Raw genomic sequence first — 24,260 nt, forward strand, 5'->3', positions numbered from 1 at the left:
AATGAATCTGGTGGCATTTTCTTGAATATTGGTAGGCAAGATGGTTTTGTACCCTTCCAAATTCATTCTGCTACTGTCATCATACATTAAGTCATCAGTAAAGTTAAGAGGGCCTGTTCCAGAGGCAGCCATGCATGCCCATGCCATGACACCACCTCCACCATGCTTTACAGATGAGGCTGTATGCTTGGGATCATTTGCAGTTCCCTTTTTTTCTCCACATTTTTGCTTTCCCATCACTTAGATAAAGGTTCATCTTTGTCTCATCGGTCCATAAACTCAGTTCCAAAACTCTTCTGGCTCACCTTTGTGCTTTTTTGCAAACTCTAATCTTGCCTTTCTATTTTTGGTGCTGGTCAGAGGTTTGTATCTTGCTGTGTAGCATCTGTAATTCTGTGTCAAAGTCTCCTGAGGACAGTAGATTGTCAGAGCATCACCCCAGCCTTCTGGACGTTGTTGGTGATTTTACAGACACGTCTTTTAGGGTTAATTTTCACAGCTTTTATGATTTGTCTGTCATCAACTACTGTTGTTTTCTCAGCCGATCAGGTCGTTGTTGGTTTCCAAACTCTTGATTTCTCCATGCCCTTTGTTTTTGCTACAGCTCTAATTGACTTCCTCTTTTCTTTTAGCATCCAAATTGCTTGCTTTTCTCTCAAAGTCAGCTCCCTCATCTTCATCCTGGTTTGTGTGTGTCATCATCGAATGCAAGATTCAGAATACATAAGTAATGGATATAACTGATACGACACATTCCCTGTTTTTAATATCTGAAGAATTAATGCATCAGGACACAGCTGATCACTTAGAAAGACCTATGAGGCAAATGGTCCAGTACTTATGCTCACATCAGATAGAGGGATGAAACTCTAAAAGTGCTGATATTCTTATCTGGTAAAACATGTATGTGTTGAAACAGCTAATAATAAAATGTGACATTCTGTAGTTTTGTTTTGTCTCATATTCATCTTTTAGTCATATTGCAAATGTCTTGACTCCACATCCGACAGAGCAATTTTGTCTTTACTGTTCCAATACTTATGGAGGGGACTGTATGTTCACAATTTACATTTATAAATTAATATTTACATATGTATATTCAGATTTTCTTCTACATATTCACAGTTCACATTTATATATTGACATTTTTTTGTATAATTATTTCTTGTTTGGCACCTCATATATAATTTATTCATTTTTAAAAATATTCTGTTACAATTTGTATTTTTTTTACTTGGCAACCAAGTTAGAACTGTGGTGCTGAATATTGCATATGCACACACCACTCACATTTTCTTCAGAAAACATAAAACTATAGACTAAAATCAACCATAAATTTTAAATAAAATTGACTTCATACTGATTCTTGCCAAAAACGCAAACCCAGTATAGCATGACTATTCCGGCATAATTCAGAAAGTGACTTGCTTTTTCCCTAATGAGTTGGATCATTAAACAAAATAAGCAGTTAGAGCAAACTGTAAACTTTGGCTGAGATACCTGCTGTAGACTATCAAGAAGCTAATGAGGGAAAATGCCCCATTTTTGGGCTTTACTAAGTCTTTGCATCTCTAAGTACCTTAATGATCAGCTTCGTCTCTCTACTCTTTCCCTCCATTGTGCTTCAGGCAGTATGTTTAACATCTCACAGCTGTCTCCTTTCCTTTGACCCTCCTTCACTCCCTGCTCTACATAATATTGGACGGCATCAGAGTTTTCCTGGCTTCAGATCGCTGATAAATAAACAAATGCTTAACTTTATGGATCTGTTAAAATGGTCCTGCTGCTCTCCTTCTCGCTGGCTTTCTCTCTTATACGCTGTCTAGTTCCACGTCTCTGGGGAATTGGGCGATTTAGCCGCGTTTCATGGCTGATGTGACCTCCACCAAGGTGGAGGAATGATATTTGGTCAATAAGGCTGTTTTATATGTACTGGGGACTGCATAAAGAGAAAAACAGTTGTTAGGAGAAGGTTATGTACTGCTCGTAAAATCCTGCAGTTTTCTTCTCTTTTTTTATTTTATTTCACCAAGTTCTCCATCATTCCATCTTGTTAGGCCTGGATCCGGGGAAACTGGAGGCATGTGGGCTTTTCCATGAGGAAGAAGAAACTGAAGGGACACAAGGCCACTCTCAGGTGAAAGAGACACAGAGGTCGTCCACTTCAGAGGACACGGCACACGTTTTGCAGGAAGACCGCAAATTAAAGTCCACAGGTTCTGTTGGTGACATCTCTAAGGTGAGATGGTGTTCAGGTCTGTCATTAAAAGACATTCAAGAATCTGTAGTGCCCACTCAGTTTTTCAAAATTATGAATCTTTCTACTGTAATGCTCTAGCTCATGAATATTAATTACATTCTGGCAATGTTATTTGGAAAGTCTAAGTTCATGAATTCACCATAGTAGGGCTTGTATCAAGGAACGATATGATGCAATGTCACTTTGACCTAATTTATGTTTATGTCAAAGCTTGGCACAATGTCGAAATATGGCGAAGTCTTAGCTCATGAATATTAATTAGGGCTTTCTTATTATGTCATATCGCCTTGTATCGACAATGTCATAAATAGAAATGATCACACTTATGTTGCTTCATAACCTTTGCAAACAATGCAGTTGTGTTATCTAATTATTCATTAATCAAACCTTCACCATAGTAGGACTGATAAATAATAATTTGTTCATAGCAATGCTGTTCCAAAGTCTTGGCTCATAAATATAAATTAGGTTAATCTGATGTTGGCTCATAACCTTTTACAAGCATCCAGTCATGTTCAGTAATATTCATGATCTGAGCCTTCATAGTAGGGCTCATAAACATTTATCTGATCATAATGCCAAAGCAAGTTTTTATGAAACCTAGAGTGACTCAAATAATGTCTTGGCTCATCAATATAAATAAGGTCACACTTGCCAACTGGTCATGTTACCTAATTAATATGCATGAGGCAAACCTTTCTCATAGTAGGTATTGTAAATATTCATTAGGGCACAACATCATTGGTACACTAGTGGTGATATTACAAATCTTACTATGGCAAAGTGTTGGATCATAAATGCTTATTAAGTCTGAATTTGCTTTATTACCACTCTGGAGTGTCCCTCTAATGACAAACCATGGTTCACTGCAAAACTCAGACAGCTCCGTCAGGCCAAAGAAGATGCTTACAGAAAGGGGGATAAAGTCTTGTATAAACAGGCCAAATACACACTGGAAAAGGAGATCAGAGTGGCAAAGAGGAATTATTCTGACAAGCTAAGGAAAAAAATTATCTTCCAGTGATTCTCCACCAGTTACAAGTCACCATCCCCCAGCACTGTGGAGAATCAACACCTGGCAGACGACTTGAACGAGTTTTATTGTCGTTTTGAGAAAACACCCCACACCCGTCTTGAACACCTCTCCACACAACCATTAACACCTCCAGCAACCCTCCTCTCCCCCACACCTACAATTCAAATCAGCGAAGAAGATGTGTGCCAGGTTTTCAGGAAGAACAAAAGAAGGAAAGCACCAGGCCCAGACGGTGTGTCACCAGCCTGCCTAAAAATCTGTGCTGATCAGCTGGCCCCCATCTTCACACAGATCTTCAACAGATCACTGGACCTGTGTGATGTCCCCTCATGCTTCAAACGCTCCACCATCATCCCCGTCCCAAACAAACCCAAAATTACTGGACTTAATGACTACAGACCTGTGGCTCTAACGTCTGTAGCCATGAAATCATTTGAAAGACTGATTTTGGCTTATCTGAAGGACATCACTGGTCCCTACTGGACCCCCTGCAGTTTGCCTACAGAGCAAACAGGTCTGTGCAGTCAATGATGATGCAGTCAACATGGGACTGCACTTCATCCTGCAGTATCTGGACAGACCAGGGACTTATGTGAGGATCCTGTTTGTGGACTTCAGCTCCACTTTTAACACCATCATCACGGAAACCCTTCAGAATAAACTAACCCAGCTCTCCGTCCCCACCTCTGTCTGTCAGTGGATCAACAGCTTCCTGACAGACAGACAGCAGCTAGTAAAGCTTGGTAAATTCACATCCGGCACTCGTACCATCAACACTGGAGCTCCTCAAGGCTGTGTTCTCTCCCCACTGCTCTTCTCCCTCTACACCAACGACTGCACCTCTAAAGACCCCTCTGTCAAGCTCCTGAAGTTTGCAGACGACACCACACTGATCGGCCTCATTCAGGATGGTGACGAGTCTGCTTACAGACAGGAGGTTAAGGAGCTGGCTGTCTGGTGCAGTCTTAACAACCTGGAGCTTAACACGCTCAAAACTGTGGAGATGATAGTGGACTTCAGGAGAAACCCCCCTGCTCTCCCCCCACTCACCATCATGAACAGCACTATGACTGCAGTGGAGTCATTCAGATTCCTGGGCATCACCATCTCCCAGGACCTGAAGTGGGATATTCACATAGACTCCATTGTCAGAAAGGCCCAGCAGAGGTTGTACTTTCTTCGCCAGCTGAGGAAGTTCAATCTGCCACAGGAGCTGCTCTCCGTCCCCAGCTCTGTCTGTCAGTGGATCAACAGCTTCCTGACAGACAGACAGCAGCTAGTAAAGCTTGGTAAATTCACATCCGGCACTTGTACCATCAACACTGGAGCTCCTCAAGGCTGTGTTCTCTCCCCACTGCTCTTCTCCCTCTACACCAACGACTGCACCTCTAAAGACCCCTCTGTCAAGCTCCTGAAGTTTGCAGACGACACCACACTGATCGGCCTCATTCAGGATGGTGACGAGTCTGCTTACAGACAGGAGGTTAAGGAGCTGGCTGTCTGGTGCAGTCTTAACAACCTGGAGCTTAACACGCTCAAAACTGTGGAGATGATAGTGGACTTCAGGAGAAACCCCCCTGCTCTCCCCCCACTCACCATCATGAACAGCACTATGACTGCAGTGGAGTCATTCAGATTCCTGGGCATCACCATCTCCCAGGACCTGAAGTGGGATATTCACATAGACTCCATTGTCAGAAAGGCCCAGCAGTGGTTGTACTTTCTTCGCCAGCTGAGGAAGTTCAATCTGCCACAGGAGCTGCTGAAACAGTTCTACTCCGCCATCATTGAATCCATCCTCTGCACTTCAATAACTGTCTGGTTCAGCTCAGCTACCAAATCTGACCTCAGAAGACTATGGAGGGTAGTCCGGACTGCTGAGCGAATCATTCGTTCAACCCTCCCTACTCTCCAAGAACTGTATCACTCTGGACTAGAGATTGACCGATATATCAATTTACCGATATTGTTCCCGATATTTAAGCATTTTTTCCATAATCGGATATCGGTTTTGTAATATCGGATTCACCGTTTTGAGAATTGCGCGCAGGATCGCAATTGCAGCGCATCTGAGGGGAGACGAGACAACAACAACGGCGTGCAGGTACTTGATTTGCTGTAGTTAGTAAACTATTTAATATTACAGTCATTAATGCACAAATTAGATGTATTACATAAATGCCTGATATGTAGTTTATGCAACTTAAAGCATAAGAAATGTGATAAATAAGATCCCTGTCCCTATAAAGATATAACTTTGCCTGAAATAACACAGCCATGAATTAGCGCATGTTGGAAATAAAAGTGCTGAATTGAATTCTCTCTCTGTGGTCTATTAGTCTCGTGAAGTCGGAGTCACGTAGATAATCCGTCAAGTCCTCTCCCAATAAAGACGTAACTTTGCATTAATTAAATAATACATGTATAATACATGCATGTAACTTTTAACGAGATTCACGTTTTTTGAAGCACCCTAAATTGTATTAACACTCACTATATATAACCATTATTCTGTTTATAAACATCTAAATTAATACAACTCTATGGAAATTCTCTGCAATCGATCACAGTTTGAGTAGCCTATAGTTCTGTGTAAATGCATAGATAAACCGTGCTGTCAGCAGCATAATTTAGTACCACAACAAATAGAGCATGCCAGTTGAGAAATGCAATAAAATACAATGCTTGTTATGGTCCAATATTCCAGAGAATATTATTCCGTGAATTAACATTATCCAGTGAATTATTCTTCACTCTTTAGCCTATTAAACAGCTTATAAACCTACTAAAACTGTAGTTAAAAATGAAGTTGATATGACTCCTGTCCTTTATTTTCTCCATTTGAAAACATTAGACATTCTACGTTTATTTTGCTTACTGCTAATATTAGTGTTGCTGCTAAAGCTTTTTATAAATAAAATGTTTTTTATTGTTGTAATAGGAAGATTAAATTTACCATGACAGGGCTCTAGACTGCGACCAAAATGGTAATTTTTTGCGAGTTAAAATTTGACGTGGTCACATTTGTACGAGTGCCTGGTCTGCGCTGCTCCAAAGCCTCTGCTTCATACAGCGCGCGCTGCCAGCCGCAGCACATTATAGCAGGAGTCAGATTTCACTGATCACGTGAAGAGAGGTGCTTTCAGCGCGAGCTCTTCGTGGGTAGAGCCTGGTTTATACTCGGCGCGTCAGCACGAGCACGAAGGAAGGAGCGCAACGGAGGATTTTGTTTTCAAACTAAAGTAAAAGACCGCTTCTTAAACCAGAGAAGGTGAACATGCTGGTGTTCTTGTAGAAAAAACATGCAAGTCCTGTCAGCTACAGCCAGTTTAGTTTTACTTTTCTTTTTGTTTTCGTTTTGAGAAGCTTGTTATCTTTGCTGTTTACCTCATGTTACGCTGTGGAGGCTTTCCTTAATTTAAAAAAATATATATTTTTATTTGATTCCTCAGAGTTTGCTAAACATTCTGTAATATACTCGGTATATAGTAAAGCATGTGATGTGTCCTATGCCATGCCTCGTCTTATTCATTTTTGTTAATAAATGTTATGTAAGCTAGTCTGTCATTGTCAACGTACTGTTTTATTGTTGTTGTGCTTTTTAATTAAGAATAACCATGAATCCATCTTTTGTTTTAGTCTTAAAAAGTGAAGGGTGTATAGGTATAAGCAAAACAGACAATTACATTTTCTTGTAAAATGTGACACCAAGATCGCAAATTTGAAAGTGAAAGCGCACGATAAAAGGAATTCCTGTTCACAAAATTTAAATCACAAATAATACTGATGAAAAAGAACAAGTTGAATGTTGAACACTTTCGTTACCATATAACTATAAACTATGATAAAAGTTCATCAGCATGCATTGATTAATCAAATGTTGTAGCAAAAACAAAAAAACAAACTGCAACCAAATTATGTGCTCGTGCGACCAGAAAGTTAGTCGCAAAAGTGAGATCAGTGGGAAGAATGAGAATGAAAATGTTTTTGTTAAGATGACTGAAAGGAGGAAAAAACAAAGTGAAGTATGGACTTACTTCACGCAGTCATTTATTTACTTTATAACAGTAAATGAATATCGGTTCTGCATATCGGTTATCGGACACATAAACATGCAAATAATTGCTATCGCTATCGGTTATAAAAAATCAATATCGGTCAATCACTACTCTGGACCCCTCACATCCAGCACACTCCCTCTTTGAACTGTTACCGTCTGGTTGACGCTACAGAGCTCTGAGCACCAGAACGACCAGACACAGGAACAGTTTCTTCCCTCAGGCAATCCATCTCATGAAAACTCAACCATAAACGTGGAACACAACTATAATACATTATCCATTCACCACACTCACTTATTTTATTTTCTCATTTCTAATTTGCACATACTTGACCTGTACATACATAGTTGTCTATATATGTTGTGTTTTTGCTGCTTCGTACATTGCCTATTTGGATTTGTATATATTCTTTTATTATCTGTGTCCTGTCCTGTTGCTGTCTTTCTGTTGCACTGTGGAGCTTCTGTCACTACAACAAAGTCCGTGTATGTGTAAACATACTTGGCCAATAAAGCTCATTCTGATTCTGATTCTGATTCTAATTCATATTCTCAAGCAGATGTTTCACCAGGATTCATACTCATTAATTTTGCCACACTGATGTTGGTACAGCGGTAGTGAAGTTAAATTCCTTCCTACATGGCAAATGTGTAGGTCATAACTATTATGTATTTATGGTTATGTTGGATCATACCACCTTGAATGATGTCTAGGCTCATAAATATAAATGAAGTCACGCTGACCAACCAGTCATGCCACCTAATTAATATTGATGAAGCAAAGATTCACCATAGACAACTTGTAGTCTTGGCTTCACCGTAGTAGGACTGATAAATATTAATTAGATCATATTGTCATCGGTACACTAGTGGTTATATTACAAATCGTAATATGGTAAAGTGTTGCTATTCTGCCTAGAGCATCCATAGTCACCATAATATGAGTACTTCCTATTAATTTAGTCAAACTGATGTTGGTAATTAGTTAGAAAATGTAATATTTCAAATATGTCGAAGTGTTAGGTCATGAATATTAAGTACTTCATGCTAAGGTTGCTTTGTAGCTAAATTTTCGGTATTGTTACCTAATTAATATTAAAGAGCTGAACCTTTGCCAGTTTTGGACAGGCTGTTGTCTCACTCAGCTAGGGTTAACTGTAACCTCTTTGTTCTTGTCCCTTCTGACTCCAGAGCACAGTAAGCAAAAACAAGAATGGAACTGTGTTGAATAAAGAATCTGTTTCCAAACCGTCCAATCATGAACCCAGCCTCTGCTCAGGCCGCTCACTTCAGGAGGCTCCAGCTAGGTATCTGAGGACCTCTGGAGAAAGAGCTGCCACTTCTGTGCCTGTTAGAAAAGACCCGCTGACTTCCCTTCCAGAAGCTAAGAGCAAAGAGCCTTTTGGGTCGTTTTACAGCAACAGATTGAGGAGGAAGCCCCAGGTTTTCTGCAAGACCTACAAGAGATCCAAGCCTAGTTCCACAGAGCCAAGTTCGTGTGACTGTCTTTTTTCATATTATTCTTTCCATCAATTTTCAAACATTGGTTTAAGTGCAAACTTGCCATATTTAAACTTTCTTACCCTTCAGGGAGGTGGGTAGTGCATTTAACAGCTTTCGCATGCCGTGTATGCCAGCTTACCCCATAAATCCTTGGAAAAAAGTGAACGTGCTGCCTTTGTCTTTAATGGAAGACGTATTTCTTAAAAACACTGAATGGTCAGAAGGTCAAGATAACTCCAACCTATTTTGTAGTTTTTTTAAAAATAAATAAGTAAAGATGCGTCGATATTACAATACAATAAGTTGATAATTATATTTGTTGTTGTTTTGGCTGATAAAAATAAAATATTTAAAATTCTAAAAGTGAATTTATGCATCGCAGCATTATAACAAACATAAATGTACATTATGAAAAATGGATATTCATTGCATTTACATTTAGTGATTTAGCAGACGCTTTTATCCAAAGCGACTTACAAATGAGGACAATGGAAGCAATCAAAATCAACAAAAGAGCAATGATATGCAAGTGCTTTAACAAGTCTCAGTTAGCAGACTAGTATTCGAGGCCTTTTTTGCTGTTTTTAATTGTATAATAAATAAAAAGAAAACAAATAGTTCGAATACAAAAAGATTAGGTAATTAAGGTAATTAAAATGTACAAATAGGGAAGATGAGCATTTACAAATACATGTTCAATCATGAATACTGCTAAATGGAGAAAAAAACGTCTGGATTGTTTTCGATTCTTTTTTTCTTCTGATAACTGCTATGGTACAGATACATTGTGCATCCCTAAAAGAAATAGTAAACCTTCATCAATGAACAAAGAATCTAGAGAATCTCAATCTAGATGCAGATTGAATATGAATTTAAAAAGAGCTTAAAACGGAATTAACCATGCAGGTTTAAAAAAGGAAACCTTTTTCAGATAACTGATATCGTACTGATCCCTAAATAAAATAGTTACTTCCACCAGTGGACAAAGTGGAATCTAGATTTAAATTGAGTGTAAGCATAAAAAGAGACTGAATCCAAATTAACAGGTAAAAAAATAAAACGAAGCCTTTTCCAATAACTGTTAAATACTGTGCATGCCTAAATTCACCAGTGGATGAAGTGGAATCTGGATTGAGAAATACAGATTGAATTTGAATGCATAAAGGAACTGAAACTAAATTAACTCAACAGATAAAAAAAAAAAACTTTTCTCATAACTTATGTAATGCAGAGAAATTGTGCATCACTAAATTAAACAGTAAACTTCAACCAATGGACAAATTAGAATCTGGATTTAGCAGTGTAAACTGAATGTGAACGCACAAAGAGAGTGAAACCTAATTAACCTAACAGGTTAAAAAAAAAGAAACCTTTTACAATAACTCTTATGGTACAGATATGTTGTGCATCCCTAAATAAAATAGTAAACTTTCACTAGTGGACGAAGTGGAATCTGGATTGAGAAATGCAAACGGAGTGTGAACGTAAAAAGAGAATCAAACCAAATGAACTCATCTAACAAAAAGCAGCCTTTTCCGTGACTACATGACGGTCCTATTGTTATAGAGGCGGCGTTTGTTCTGAGCTGTCATTGGATGAAGGATGTCCTCATAAAGATTAATGTCTTTAAGTGTGTGGTGTGCAGAATAGCAGCATTCACTCTCACAATCTAGATTACTGCAATCCTGACCTCAAGGTCTGGGTAAAGCCCATTACACTTTTGTCTGCTAGAGAGGAACGTAGATGTACCATCCTCCTCCTCATGATCAGCTGGGACTAGTTCATCCTAAACACCTTATCTCCCATTATGGTTACCGTTAAAGGAATAGTTGGTCATTGGTCACCCAAAAATTGATTACGCACATTCTCGTCTTCAGTAGTCATATGATAGTAGTCTTTGTTCATCACTGATTATCTTCTGTCCCAGTCTGGATCATTAGGTCAGTGAGTTCATTCAGGCTGGTTTTGTGAATCAGATCAATGATTCATCGACTGACTCAAAAATAATGACCTTATGGTGTTTTTCAATTTTTTTCAGTCTTTAAAAGCTTCAGTTCCCTTTTGTTATGATTTTTTGCTTTAGTGACAATCTAAAAAAGAAGATTTTAACAGATTGATTCGAACAAACGTATGCTTAGTGTGCAAATCTGTCCAATCTGAAAAAAAGAGAGAGAGGATTACCCATGTCCCTGTTTCTCTCTCAAAGCCCATTATGGGACCCAGCCAAAGAGAAGCCTCTGCTGCAGAGAAGAAGGGAAAAAGATAAATACGCGGTCAGAAATGAACACTCATCAGTCACCAAATGCAAGAAAAATCGGTTGATAGCTTTATTAGAAACATAATATTGAACTGTAAGAACACAATATCGGAATGACCATCTGACCCTCGATGGTGTTAATTATGTGAACTTTTCAAATACACACACAAACTGTTTACTGAAGCAAACATCTGTCAAGACTCGCATTTACCTCATTGGAAAATATAGCATCAGAAGTTTATCTAGGAGCCCTCAAGTTTGTTTTTCCTGCAGAATGTTTAGACACGTGTGGTGTGGTCCAGAAGTTTAAAACCACTGGTGAAAAGGCTTCTATTCTTCATTTGTTCCTAATTTAATATAAAAAAATGCGTCGCAAGTTATATTATAATGCACAACCTGATGGTTTTTGCCCCAAAGAACATCCATGGAAGCAAACACATCTGACCTTTTGCACAAAGGCATTTCTGATTGGTTAATACACATCTGTCTCTCTCCTTCAGTCGTGCTGTCCAGCGATGATGAAGGAGCTGATGAGATGAATGACGTGTCTGGGAGTTTGCAAGAGCAGCGGATCTCTGAGGGGATCAGGGACGCTCAGGTAACGGATAACGAATGGGTGTAGATTTAGAATATATGCCCCTACTGACTGCATGTCATAAACATTTACATTTATTTCATTTAGCACTCGCTTTTATCCAACGCAAATTACGAATGATAAATGTTTAATGCTGTTTGTGGTTATACGCTCACAGAAGTCACTGAATAAAACTCAGATGGGATGCTAAACTAAAATCACATATGGTGACATTTATTTATTATTAAATTTGGCCAGTGGCAGAAATGTGTGAAATGAAGTCCACAAAGTATTTATTTATTTATATTTTTTTTAATTATCATATTTTTACTTTTCGTGCACTTTGATGTTAATGTAGAATATATACTTTGTTCTCAATAATTTGACACATTTTTTTTTTTAAAGGAACTGAATCCATTAACATTAAGAATGTAAAAAAATATAACATAAACCATGATTATTATAATATTTTAATCATTTAACAGCCCAAGATATGATTTGTATTATTATTATTATTATTTGTTTGTTTTAGTTAAGAGAGATTAATAAAACATTTATGTAAACATACCAGAATTAGCCAAAGGCTATTTATTATTATTATTATTCATAGTCCCTGGATAAAATAAGTATTGTATGTTTTTGTGTCTTTATTTTTTAATTATTAAAATAAAAGTGTGGCATTTACATGCAGATGTTTTTACATTCTTATGCCTTAACACATTAATATTGCATAATAATGGAATCTAGATTTAAATTGAGTGTGAGCATAAAAAGAGACTAAATCCGAATTTACAGGTAAAAAATAAAAAGAAGCCTTCCAATACCTGTTGTATACTGTGCATGCCTAAATAAAATAATAAACTTTCACCAGTGGATGAAGTGGAATCTGGATTGAGAAATACAGATTGAATTTGAATGCAAAAATGAACTGAAACTAAATTAACTCAACAGATTTAAACAATTTAAAATAACTGCTTTATATTTTAAAATATTTTGAAATGTAATTTATTCCTGTGATGCAAAGCATCATTACTCCAGTTTCCATGTCACATGATCCTTCAGAAATTCTAATATGCTGATTTACTGTTCAAGAAACTTTTATTATTATTAGAAATGCTTAATTATTATTATAAATCTTAATTTTTGGTGGGGACCATGATACTTTTAAGATTCAAATAGAAAGTTCAAAAGAACAGCATTTATTTGAAACAGAAATTTTTTTAACATTCTAAATGTCTTTACTGTCACCGTTTATTCATTTAATGCATCCTTGCAGAATAAACTAATTAACTTCTTATTGACCCCAAATTTTTGAAAGATAGTGTATAAATACTTTTTCTCCTAATCAATGTGGAATGGAGAACTGTTCCATCTTCGACTGATCTTCAGATATCCCTATCATTATTAAATTGAGCCCACACCATTTGGATAAAGCTTTTGTGTCCTCGAGAATTGACTGTTTGAAGCTTTGAAACTTTGCCGAAGAACTATGCTGAACAAATGTTGATTCATTTCAACTAATCTTCATGCAGTTTTTTGTGACGGTAGAACAAATTCAATATGGATGCTTCTAGCATTGGTATGCAGCATTTTGGATTTGCGCTTTATTCTGAAGTAGAAACGTCTTTGAAAGAAGCGTGGGATGGGAAAGGGATGTTTGAGGATGATAATAGCAAAGTGACTCAGGTGTTTCTCAATATCAGTTGGTGTGTTCACCTTCAGCCTGGCATGCAAATGAAATGAGAAACATGTTTATAAAAAGCGGATTTTATTGGTTTTCATTACGCTTCTCTCAAAGACGTTTCTACTTCAGAATACCAAAGCTAGAAGCCTCTCACAACTGAATTGCACTCATTTCGATTCAGAACGTCTTTACGACCACATCAAATGGGAAACTTTTGAGATGCGCACTCCACTTCAGCACCAGGCGCAAGTCAAACGAGCGCGGAAACGGTACAAGAGATGAATAGCTTCAGTAGAACAACAGTGAACAGCAGTCAGATGCGATGTTGTCAGGCCATGTCGGAAAAAACGAATCCTGCCCTTAAAATTTTAAGGCAACCAGCTTCAGCTCTCAACTTATTTTTGTAGGAGATTCTCAACTTTTTGTTTTATAAACTTAAAATAACAAGTTGAGAACTCAAAAATCTGCTGAAGCTGGTTGCCTTAAAATTTTAAGTTGGCTCAACTTTTCCTTGTTTTATTTTTTTTTATTTTTTTTACAGTGCAGCCGTTATAATGTGCTCGTAGCACATGCTCTTCAATTGCATGCACAAATACAGCGGTGTACTGTAGCCTGTATCGTTTCATATTAAAGCGCAAGTGAAACTACTAGCATGTGTGTCAGATCCACGTCATGTTCAGCAGCGGCAGCTCTTAAAGTAATATCAGCCAAATAACCTAATTATCAGCTGCTGTGATGTCTGTTCATCAAAGAACAAAAGTAAAAAAGAGGAAATCGCTAACTTTTGTAGCTTTAAGGATTCATCTATATTTAATTTAAAATGTAGTATTTGATAACTTGATTCAGTGTCTGTGTATTTACTACTTGCTGAAGGGCACAGGTAAATATGACATTTATTATAATGGGTTTATATGAAGATTGTTTTAAGTTCACTTAAAGCGCCCCTATTATGGATTTTTTTAAATGACCTTTCATGCAGTGTGCAACACAGCTCTAAGTGAATGAAAACATCCTGCGAAGTTTTAAATCTGAAAGTGCACCGTGTATAAAGTTATTGTCTCTCAAAAGAATCATGAATCATTGAAACGAGTCGTTTTTAAAACGAATCCCAAGGCGTTTCATGTCAACATGAAACTTTAGCATATTGCCCGCCCACTTGTTGGTCTTTTCGCGTTGGTCTAAATTAAAATGCTAATTCATTCTTTCAAGATTGGCCTTCAGTCATAAACAAAGATGTTCTTAAACATATATTAAAAATATACTGTCTTATGTTGTTTCTACATTAATTCGAAGATTGAATATAAAAGTATTAAAAAGTATATTTAACAACGTTGATGTTAGGTGGGATTAATCACGATTAATTTCAGAAAAAAATTTGCGATTTAATAAGTTACTTTTTTATCGATTGACAGCACTAATATATAAATTAATAATGTTGCCCCCCCCCCCCCCTTTTTTTTTCCATTCTCTCTCTTCGCGCTTTAGTCAGGGAACCAAAAGAGCCCAAAGACAAACACAGGAGGTGAAAGATCAGTGACCACAGTAGAAGTGCCTTCCATCATAGAACTGGACTTCAGGAGACTCCATTACGACACAATCGAGGTGCAGGCCAACGGGACCATTGTGGTGAGAGAAACTTATGCTGCAAATATGATTTATAGTTGTATTCAATTATAAAAGTGGTTCAGCAGTGGCCTCAAACCCACTAGATTTTACATCAGTCTGAAGATCTTAATTCTCTTATCTGATGACATTGAATTAGGCCTCTCGGTTCCATCTTCTAGATCTGGCCGGATGAGTTTCCAACACATGCTTCCAGCTCTTTCATTCAGCCAATCACGCAGTTTGATTTTTGTTGTTGTTTGTATAATGAAGGACATCTGTTATTCCAGTATTTTAATTGGCTGTTCCTGCTACAAAGCAACAGCTAGCCGACAACGGGCTGCAGATGTGATTAAGAGACCAACGAAAGTTTGTTTGCCAGAAAATTCCGAAAGTTAAAGCTGAAAAACTGCGGAGCAGCTGAAAGCCGTGTTTATTAGAACAACAACAACGGCTGTAACCTAAACTGGACCTGACACGGAGTACACCGCAGCTTATCACTGTTTGTCCAGCAATGCTTCAAAAGCACATAACACAGGCTTTTCTGTTCTCTTTTTACGAACCATTAAGCAAGAGTTCTGCTCTTCTGGAGGGGGCCGCTTGTTTAGGATGTGTTAAATGAGCGTAGCTGGGGGGGACACGTGTGTAACATGTATATACAGTATATGTATATATACTGTTCTCTTATAAGTATGCTGCCTTTGAAAAAACTGCCAATGTAGGCAGCAAGAACGCTGATTTTTGGAACAGAGAGGAAGTGTCAAGCGTTTGTTGTCTTTATCGGAACGTCCTCTGTTCTGGTTTGGGTTCATTGACCAATGTTTTTATGTGAGACTTTCTTTTCTGCTTTTCCATCTGTGGCAGAAAGACTCATTTATATCTTCAATCTGTTAAATATCTGGTGGTGGACAGACTTTGTTGTCAGCAGTTTAAGAGACCACCAACCCTTTGTTATCCTGTCCATGTTTGGCTTTTGTCTTAATGCAACGTTTTCCTTCTCTCTTTCTTTTATAGATCACAGATGAAGGCATCTCTGTACCACTGAAAGGTATTTACAACTAGCATCTGTTTTTTTCTTTTTTTTAAGACAATAAATATTGGGGATTAAGAAATGAGAGAGAAAGAACCTAGAAAGACACCTAACAATTAAAGTGGACCATACGTCTTTTTTTTTTTTTTTTTTTTTTTTTTTTTAATCATCATCTGAGTTGTTCTGTTATATCAGGACTCAACAATAAGAACTAGTTTCATAGTTAATTTTATTTAATAATTATTTTAAAACATATTTACATGTAATTATATGCACACATTATTTTAAAAAGTTAATGTTAACCAATAAATGTAATAAATGAAAAAATAAAGAAAATAGTCCAAATAATGCAAATGGAAATCTAAAATAATTGTGTGTATATATTTACATGAAAATAATTGTATGTATGAAATTTATATAGTATCGTACAGGAATTAGCTCTAGTGCGTGTGTGTGTGTGTGTGTGAGACCATTAAAGTATTCATTTATTTAGTCTGGTGATCATGCTGGGAAGAGCAGTGAAAAACTAGACTCGTTTAAACAGGTGTTTTGTGTTATATTGTATGTGCATTAGCAACAAGTAGAGTAATTTATTGTGATACTAATATAAAATCCGGACACCCAGTGAGCAAATCTGTTTGCTAATACAAGGTTTATGTATAAAAACATCAATGTTGTGCTGTGGTGAAGAAGTGTAATTACACCGATCGGCTCACTGGATGGGCGTCCAGCAGAGTTCTTTGACCCTTCACCCTGTTTTGTCTCTCCTCAACTGTCTGTGACCCTCTGTCTCTCCCTCCTCGCTCTTAGTTTCACCGCTAAGACGGCTCAGATTAAGACTCTATTTATGTGTGTGAGACAGAGGAAGAGCAGAGAACTTGTTTGTGTGACTTCAGTCATCCCCGTATTACTGAATGCATTCAATAGAGCACCTGTGTGATTATAAGATGCTTATGAGGGTTTCAGACAAGTGCGTCTCTATTCTTAGCTTCCTAGGGTCTTTGTGCGTAAGCTACCCACTCGAGAGACATTAAAACAAATCATTTTAACAAGGCCATCCTGTTTCGGAAGCCAAAGAGATCATTTTATCAAGCCTTTGTGATGAATTTGTGGCAGTTAGCTTCTAGTGTTGACGTAAATGCTAGTTTGTGCCTAAAAGTTAATCAGTGTCAGTTTCTGTTTGAAATCCCTTTGAATTTCTGAGGGAAAGACGATATTTGTCAAGAAGAAAAATGTGGTGGGACATTGTGTGATGGGATCGTGACAAATGAGGGTTGAATATCAGAACGTACCAATGCTAGTTCACATTGTATTCATTTAACAGGAGCATATCCTGTTTCACGAGCCACAGAGAGCATTTTACCAAGTTTGTGACACAGTTAGCTTCTAGCATTGACGTACGTACGCACGCAAGTGTGCACCTAAAAGTTAGTCAAGCTAATGTCAGTTGCTGTTTGAAACCCATTTTATATGAATAATGTGGCTTTTTTTCTGAGAGAAAGAGGATATTTGGCAAGAAAAAAATGTGGTTGGACTTTTCTAGTGGCTGTTAGCTATTAGCATTGATGTACATGCTTGTGTATGCCTAAAGGACAAGTCAACATCAGTTGTTGTTGTTTGAAACCCATTTTATATGAATAATGTGGCTTTTTTTCCTGAGGGAAAGAGGATATTTGACGAGAAAAAATGTTTTGGCTGGACATTAGGCTATATCATGACAAATGGGCACTAAATATCAGAATGTACTAATGCTAGTTCATGTTAGTAATAATTTGAATGAGACCATCCTGTTTCAAGAGCCAAAGAGAGCATTTTATCAAGCCTTTGATAAGTTTGTGGCTGTTAGCTACTAGCATTGACATACTTAGGCTAGTGCGTACCTAAAAGTTAGTCAAGCTAACGTCAGTTGCTGTTTGAAACCAATTTTATATGAATAATGTGACATTTTTATGTGGGAAAGAGGACGTTTGAGAAGAAAAAAATGGGGTTGGACTTTTCTTGTGGCTGTTAGCTATTAGCATTGACATACTTATGCTAGTGCGCACCTAAAAGTTAATCAAGCTAATGTCAGTTGCTGTTTGAAACCCATTTTATATGAATAATGTGACATTTTTTTTCTGAGGGAAAGAGGATATTTGGCAAGACAAAAAATGCGGTTGGAATTTTCTAGTGGCTGTTACCATTGACGTACATATGCTAGTGTGTGCCTAAAAGAAAATTCAACGTCAGTTGTTGTTTGGAGCCCATTTTACTTGCAGAATGTGGCATATTTCTGAGGAACAAAAATTATTTGGTGGGACATTACATTGTGACAAATGGGCACTAAATGTACCAGTGCTAGTTGTTAATCATTTGAATGAGACCATTCTGTTTCAAGAGCCAAAGATAGTGTTTTATCAAGCCTTTGAGGAGTTCAGAATGTGCCATGGCTAGTTTAAAACTGGCTTTTCAGTTTAAATCCAGTAGTTACTTGGATATTGGTTAGCATTAACCAATAGCATGCACATTCTAAAGACCTAGGACAATAACTATAGTATAACTATAAAGATAAAGTTTTTTAAATTGGTCTAATTCAGTAAGAATAAGGAAGTCCATACCACAACTATAATGATAACGAGACAGGAAAGATATCATCGGAATTGCTTTCAGAACTTGTTTTTTTGTTGTTGTTGTTTTTTTTCCCCATTTCCCTTTTTTTTCTGATAAATAAAAATAAAAACATTGGCTGTCAATCATTGGCTTTAAAGAATTTGAAGCAGCAGATGACAAAACTGCAGCTTGCGATTCTAATTACAATTTGTCCATTGGTTAAATTTAATGATAATATAGCCATCATTAAATTTAACGTAACCCTGCATCTGAAAATTTCTGCTTATATAGTAAGTGAAAAACAATATGTGAAAAGTGTAGAATATCCAAATGTGTAGTATTCATAATATCGTAGACGAAAAGTTCTCGAATGACCTACTGTTTCTGATAATTTCGAAGTGTGCAACTGATGGACACTTTACTATGCTAGGAAGCCTTAGGAGAGGAGTTGTGAATGTCCAAGTCACATGACGATGACAGCATTTTTAAGTATATTGGCCGGTTTTGATTTTATGTCAACTTTTAGCTACATATTTCAAATCAACAAGAAAACAGACCACAAATATTGACGAGTTGACAGATTTGTCCAACACAATGCTGTCTAAAATGAAAATGTCATTCTCTGTTTGTCACTAGACAAGTAACGTTGTTGATGTTGATTCATCTCAGTAATTTAAATCTTTTTGAGTCTGTTCACCAGCGACTCTTTGGCTATGCCAGTAGTTTTGAAATTTTTTTTTGCCTGTTTTGAGCAAATCATTGAATCATGTACTCATCAGTTTTGTTTTTACTAGGGATGTCAGTTTGGTTTGTTTGTTTGAACAACACTTTGGAAAGAAGCACATTAAGTTTATACTTCGCCAAAGCTTCATCATGCTATATTTATATATAATATCTGTGACCAAAGTCGAATAATCCTGCTTGTTTCTTGTATTTGTAGGTGCTGATGGGGAGGGTGAGGTAGCTGTTAGTGTGTCTTGCTCTGAGCTGCTCTTGTACGGTGTATGGGACGGCGGACTGGCCCGTGACGGCAGTTTGTTATCGAGCACGGAGGAGCCCGCACCTTCTCTCCTCTTCCTCATGGTGTCAGATGCTCAAGCCAGGCTGTTCCAGAAAGAGCTGTCTGTGCTGCACTCCGTACACACTTCAGGTGAGGCCTGCACTGGAGCATTCTGGGTAGGGATCCATTTGAGCTGAAAGTTATGCTTTTCTGGATGGAAATCAAAGTTATTTTTGTCATCTTGTGTAATGAAACACATTTCACAAACGACAATTAATACAGACCATAATACAGACCAACAAAAATCTAGCTGTAGTTATTGCACTTTTGTAGAGCACAAGGCACTGTTATAAATTATAAAGCAGAACATGCTCTAAATTCAGACTGGATGAAGCATATCTAGACAGTAAATACAAACAAATAAAATATCTGTAATTTTTGAACATTTAAAAAAAATAATTTTAAACACACACACACACACGTTTGTTTTTGTGAAAAGTGGGGACATCCCATAGGCGTAATGGTTTTTATACTGTACAAACTGTATGTGCTATTGCCCTACACCTAAACTTAGCCCTCACAGGAGACTGTGCATTTCTACTTTCCCAAAAAAAACCTCACTCTGTATGATTTATAAGCGTTTTGAAAAGTGGGTCAATGTCCTGAAAAGTCACCTTCACCTTGTAATACCTGTGTCATACCTGTGTCATTATACAAATCTATGTCCTCATTTGTCACAAAAAACGCGCACACACCTATTAACACACATCAGTTGAATATTTCAAAATATAAAAATAATATATATTTTATATGAATGTGCTAAGTTGCGACAATACTTGGAAACTTTATTTTATTTTATTTTTTTTTTATTAAATCCTTTTTTTTTATTATTGTGAAATATTCCAAAATTGCATTTTTTTTCTTTATTGTAAAAGTAACAATAAAAATTATTATTATTATTAACATTGCAATGCATTTTGAATTGCAATTTTATCAAAAAAATATGAGATTTTCCCCAAATTAATATTATTGTTAGTAATAATAATAAATGTATTATTATTATTATTATTATTATTATTATTATTTAAAAGTGCAATAATATTACTAATAATAATCATTTTATGTTATATTATTTTATTTTTAAAAATGTAAATATTAATATTTTAAAATAAAACAAGAAACACATGATTGTTTAATATTTTTATTTAATTTATTTAATTTGATTTATTAATAATAACAATAGTAATCAAATATTATTTTATTATTCAAAATTTTTGAAATTGCAAATCAAAATCACAATATTTATAAGAAAAAAATGCATCCCCCCCCGCAAATGATACAACCTTACTGTAAACAGCTTGATTAGTGTTGTAATACTCTGTAGAAAAAAAAGTTTATTGTGGCTTATTATCAATAACAATGTCAATAAATAATATTGAATCCTGCTTCTCATAACTTTATAGTAAACATTTAACCGTATTTGTTCTTTGGCTGTGATTATCACCTCACATTCAGTGGGTACAGACAACTTTATCAAGCTCTGCTTAGTACACACACACACACATATATATATATATATATATACATACACACACACACACACACACACACACACTTGATCTTTGTAATGAGAATGCTGCTGGCAGGGTGAACCAGTCTTAATGGCACCATGCGGTTACCGCAGCAGTTGGAGCTCATGTGATGAGCCGTCAACCATCGAGTATTATGGCTTTCCCTGCAGTGTGTGTGAACCGCAAACAGGTGTGTGTGATTGAAGCGGCCGCCATTAAAAGATTAATTCATTCAGTCTGATGCTCATGTGCTTAACATTCTAGCAAGGAGGAAAGCTATTTTTTTTAAATATTCTTTTTTATTAATTTTGAGAAGTTCTGGATGGATCTTCAAGCATCAGAGCCAAGATAAATACTGCAGATAAACAAATAAAACGAACTAAATTAATAAAAAGAAATGAAAAATGTGGTTTCTATTTTTCTATTCTGTTTCCAGGACAGGCCTGTCCGTTCGTACTGCTGGTGTTGACTGGCCAGTTGGAGGATCTTCAGGCAGCTCTGTTGGCGTCTCTCATGGACGTGATTGGCCTGCGACACGGTCAGAGCGATTTGAGTAACTCTCTGTCCTGGTCGGACGGACTGAATCGTCTTCATTGCCACGCACGGGGCGAACATCTCCTGGCCCTACTGGGACAAAACGTGAAGGACGCTGGACAGGACACGTTAAAGGTCAGTTTATCTGCCTCTCTATCCATCTGTTCATTCATGCATCCCTTTGTTGGTCATCCATCTCTCTAATCTATTCCATCTACTTGTTGATTTAATTGCCTGTCCTTTGTCCAGCCATCCATTCATTTGAGTTTGTTGTTTGTCCATTCATCTATTCCTTTTTGCATCCATTCATCTTTCCATCCTTTTGTCTGTCCATCCATCCATCCATTTTTTGTCTCTCTTCCTGTCCTTCCATCTGTTTATTTTACTGTCCATCCATCCTTCAGGTTCTTTCATCTTTTCTTATGGTGTGTTCACACCAAACACAAATTTAATTATTCACCTGAGTAAATTACATGCGTCAATGCAAAGCTGGACGACGCAAACTGCACGTCGCGTTTGCCCCCAACACGCTATATTCGCCTCAATCGCGTCTTCCGCGCAAGTTGACAAATTTTAAACTTTCAATTTTCACATTTCAAGTTGAAAATTCACATGATCTCGCTGGAGGCGGCTGTCATGCAAGCGCAGTTCCTGGAGAATGACGGTGAAATTCACTGAGTGATGTGCATATTTGCTTTGCATTTGGTGTGAACACAACATTGTTTCTTTCATCTTCTTTCATTCTTTTCTCCATCATCTGTTCGTTTGTCCATCCATCCAGGAATTCATTAATTCATTCATTCATTCATTCCATCCATCAATTCTTTATCTCTCTGTCCATTGCCCATCTACCTGTTCCTTTGTCCGTCCTTCCATCTTTCCATCCATTTCCATCAATTTATTTTATTCCATGTATTTGTCTGTCCATCCATTCATTCTTTTGTCCACCTAATCTGTTTGTCCTTCCATCCATTCTTTGTCTGTCCATTCATCTGTCCTTCAGTACATCCTTTGTTCCTTTCGTTCTTTCATCTATTCTTCAGTTTCTCTTATCATTCATCCATTTTGTCCATCCATTCTATTATTCTTTCATTAATTAATTCATCTATCAATCTGTTTTATCCATCAGTCCATCCACTAACTCCTTTTATGTCCATCCTTCAGTTTTTTTAACCTCCATCTATTTTTTTTAGTTTCTTTAATCTTTAATGCATTCTTTTGTCCATTGATCCATTCAGTCATTCATCCATACATTGATCATTCCTTTGTCCATCCATCCATCCAGTTTCCTTTTCCATCTGTACATTGATTTCATTGTCCATCTACCTTTTCCTTTGTCCATCATTCCATCTTTCCATCTCTGTCTGTCCATCCATTCATTATTTTGTCCATCCATCCACCTATTCTTTTGTCCATATGTCAGTCCTTCCATCCATTCCTTTGTCTGTCCATTTATCTGTCCTTCAGTACATCCCTCATTATTGTCATCCTTTCATTCATTATCCCTTCAATTTCTCTTATCATTCATCCATTGTTTTGTTTATCCATCATGCCATCCATCTTTTAATTTTATTTTCTGTCCATCCTTCAGTTTCTTTCACCCTTGGATCTATTTTTTTTTACTTTTTCATTTTTAATCCATTTTTTGTCCATTGATTCAGTCATCCATCCATACATCATTCATTCATTTGTCCATCTATCCGTCATTCATCCATCCTTAATTCCTTTGTCTGTCCATTCATTCTTTAATTCATCCTTCCATCCAATTTGTCTATCCATTTTTGTTTATATATCAGTCCACCCATCTGTTCCTTTTTTCATTACATCCATCACATTCTTTCATCCTTATCTTTTTTTTTTTTAGTTTCTTAAATCTTTAATCCATTTTGTCCATTAAATCATTCGTTCAGTAATTCATCCATACATTGTTCATTCCATTGTGCATCCATCCATCAATTATTCCATCCATCCTTAATTTTGTTATCTTTCTATTCATTTGTCCATCCACCCATTACCATCCATCATTCCTTTATCCGTCCGTCCGTCCGTCCATCCATCATCAATCCTTTATTCTTTTGTCAGTCCATCCATCCATCCATCCATCCATCCATCCATCCATCCATCCATCCATCCATCCATCCATCCATCCATCCATCCATCCATCCATCCATCCATCCATCCATCCATCCATCCATCCATCCATCCATCCATCCATCCATCCATCCATCCATCCATCCATCCATCCTTTATTCTTTTGTCTGTCTATCATCCATCCACATCCATCTTTCCTTCATTCCTTTATCTTTCTGTCCATTCATCTGTCCATCCGTCATTCCTTTGTCTATCTGGACATTCATTTGTCCTTTTATACTTCCAGCCATTCATTTACCCCTCTCCATTGCTTCCTCTTACAGTGATCAATGGGTTGGCCAGATATTGGCAGAAATTTGAGTGCAGGCATGATAGAGGCACCAGTGGAATTATACGGCCCAATATAAGAGCAGGAGTGAGGTTAGCCATGGTCCATGGAGGCTGTGCTGGTGTGTAGATATGGGACAGA

General features: G+C 37.1%; 1 protein-coding gene across 5 annotated transcripts in view; it reads left to right on the top strand.

Moving 5' to 3' along the window:
* senp7b (SUMO specific peptidase 7b) overlaps nucleotides 1-24,260 on the top strand; it is a 36,763-nt gene that overhangs the window by 4,813 nt on the left and 7,690 nt on the right. For all 5 annotated transcript variants that reach the window (XM_079424673.1, XM_079424672.1, XM_079424674.1 and 2 more), the window contains exons 6-12: nucleotides 2,058-2,239; nucleotides 8,548-8,848; nucleotides 11,617-11,714; nucleotides 14,860-15,000; nucleotides 15,991-16,024; nucleotides 19,536-19,745; nucleotides 21,603-21,835. In XM_079424673.1, the coding sequence (XP_079280799.1) occupies nucleotides 2,058-2,239; nucleotides 8,548-8,848; nucleotides 11,617-11,714; nucleotides 14,860-15,000; nucleotides 15,991-16,024; nucleotides 19,536-19,745; nucleotides 21,603-21,835 (1,199 nt within the window). The remainder of the gene's footprint in view (nucleotides 1-2,057; nucleotides 2,240-8,547; nucleotides 8,849-11,616; nucleotides 11,715-14,859; nucleotides 15,001-15,990; nucleotides 16,025-19,535; nucleotides 19,746-21,602; nucleotides 21,836-24,260) is intronic.

Source organism: Barbus barbus (assembly GCF_936440315.1).
Source record: "Barbus barbus genome assembly, chromosome: 9".
Classification (NCBI taxonomy): domain Eukaryota; kingdom Metazoa; phylum Chordata; class Actinopteri; order Cypriniformes; family Cyprinidae; genus Barbus; species Barbus barbus.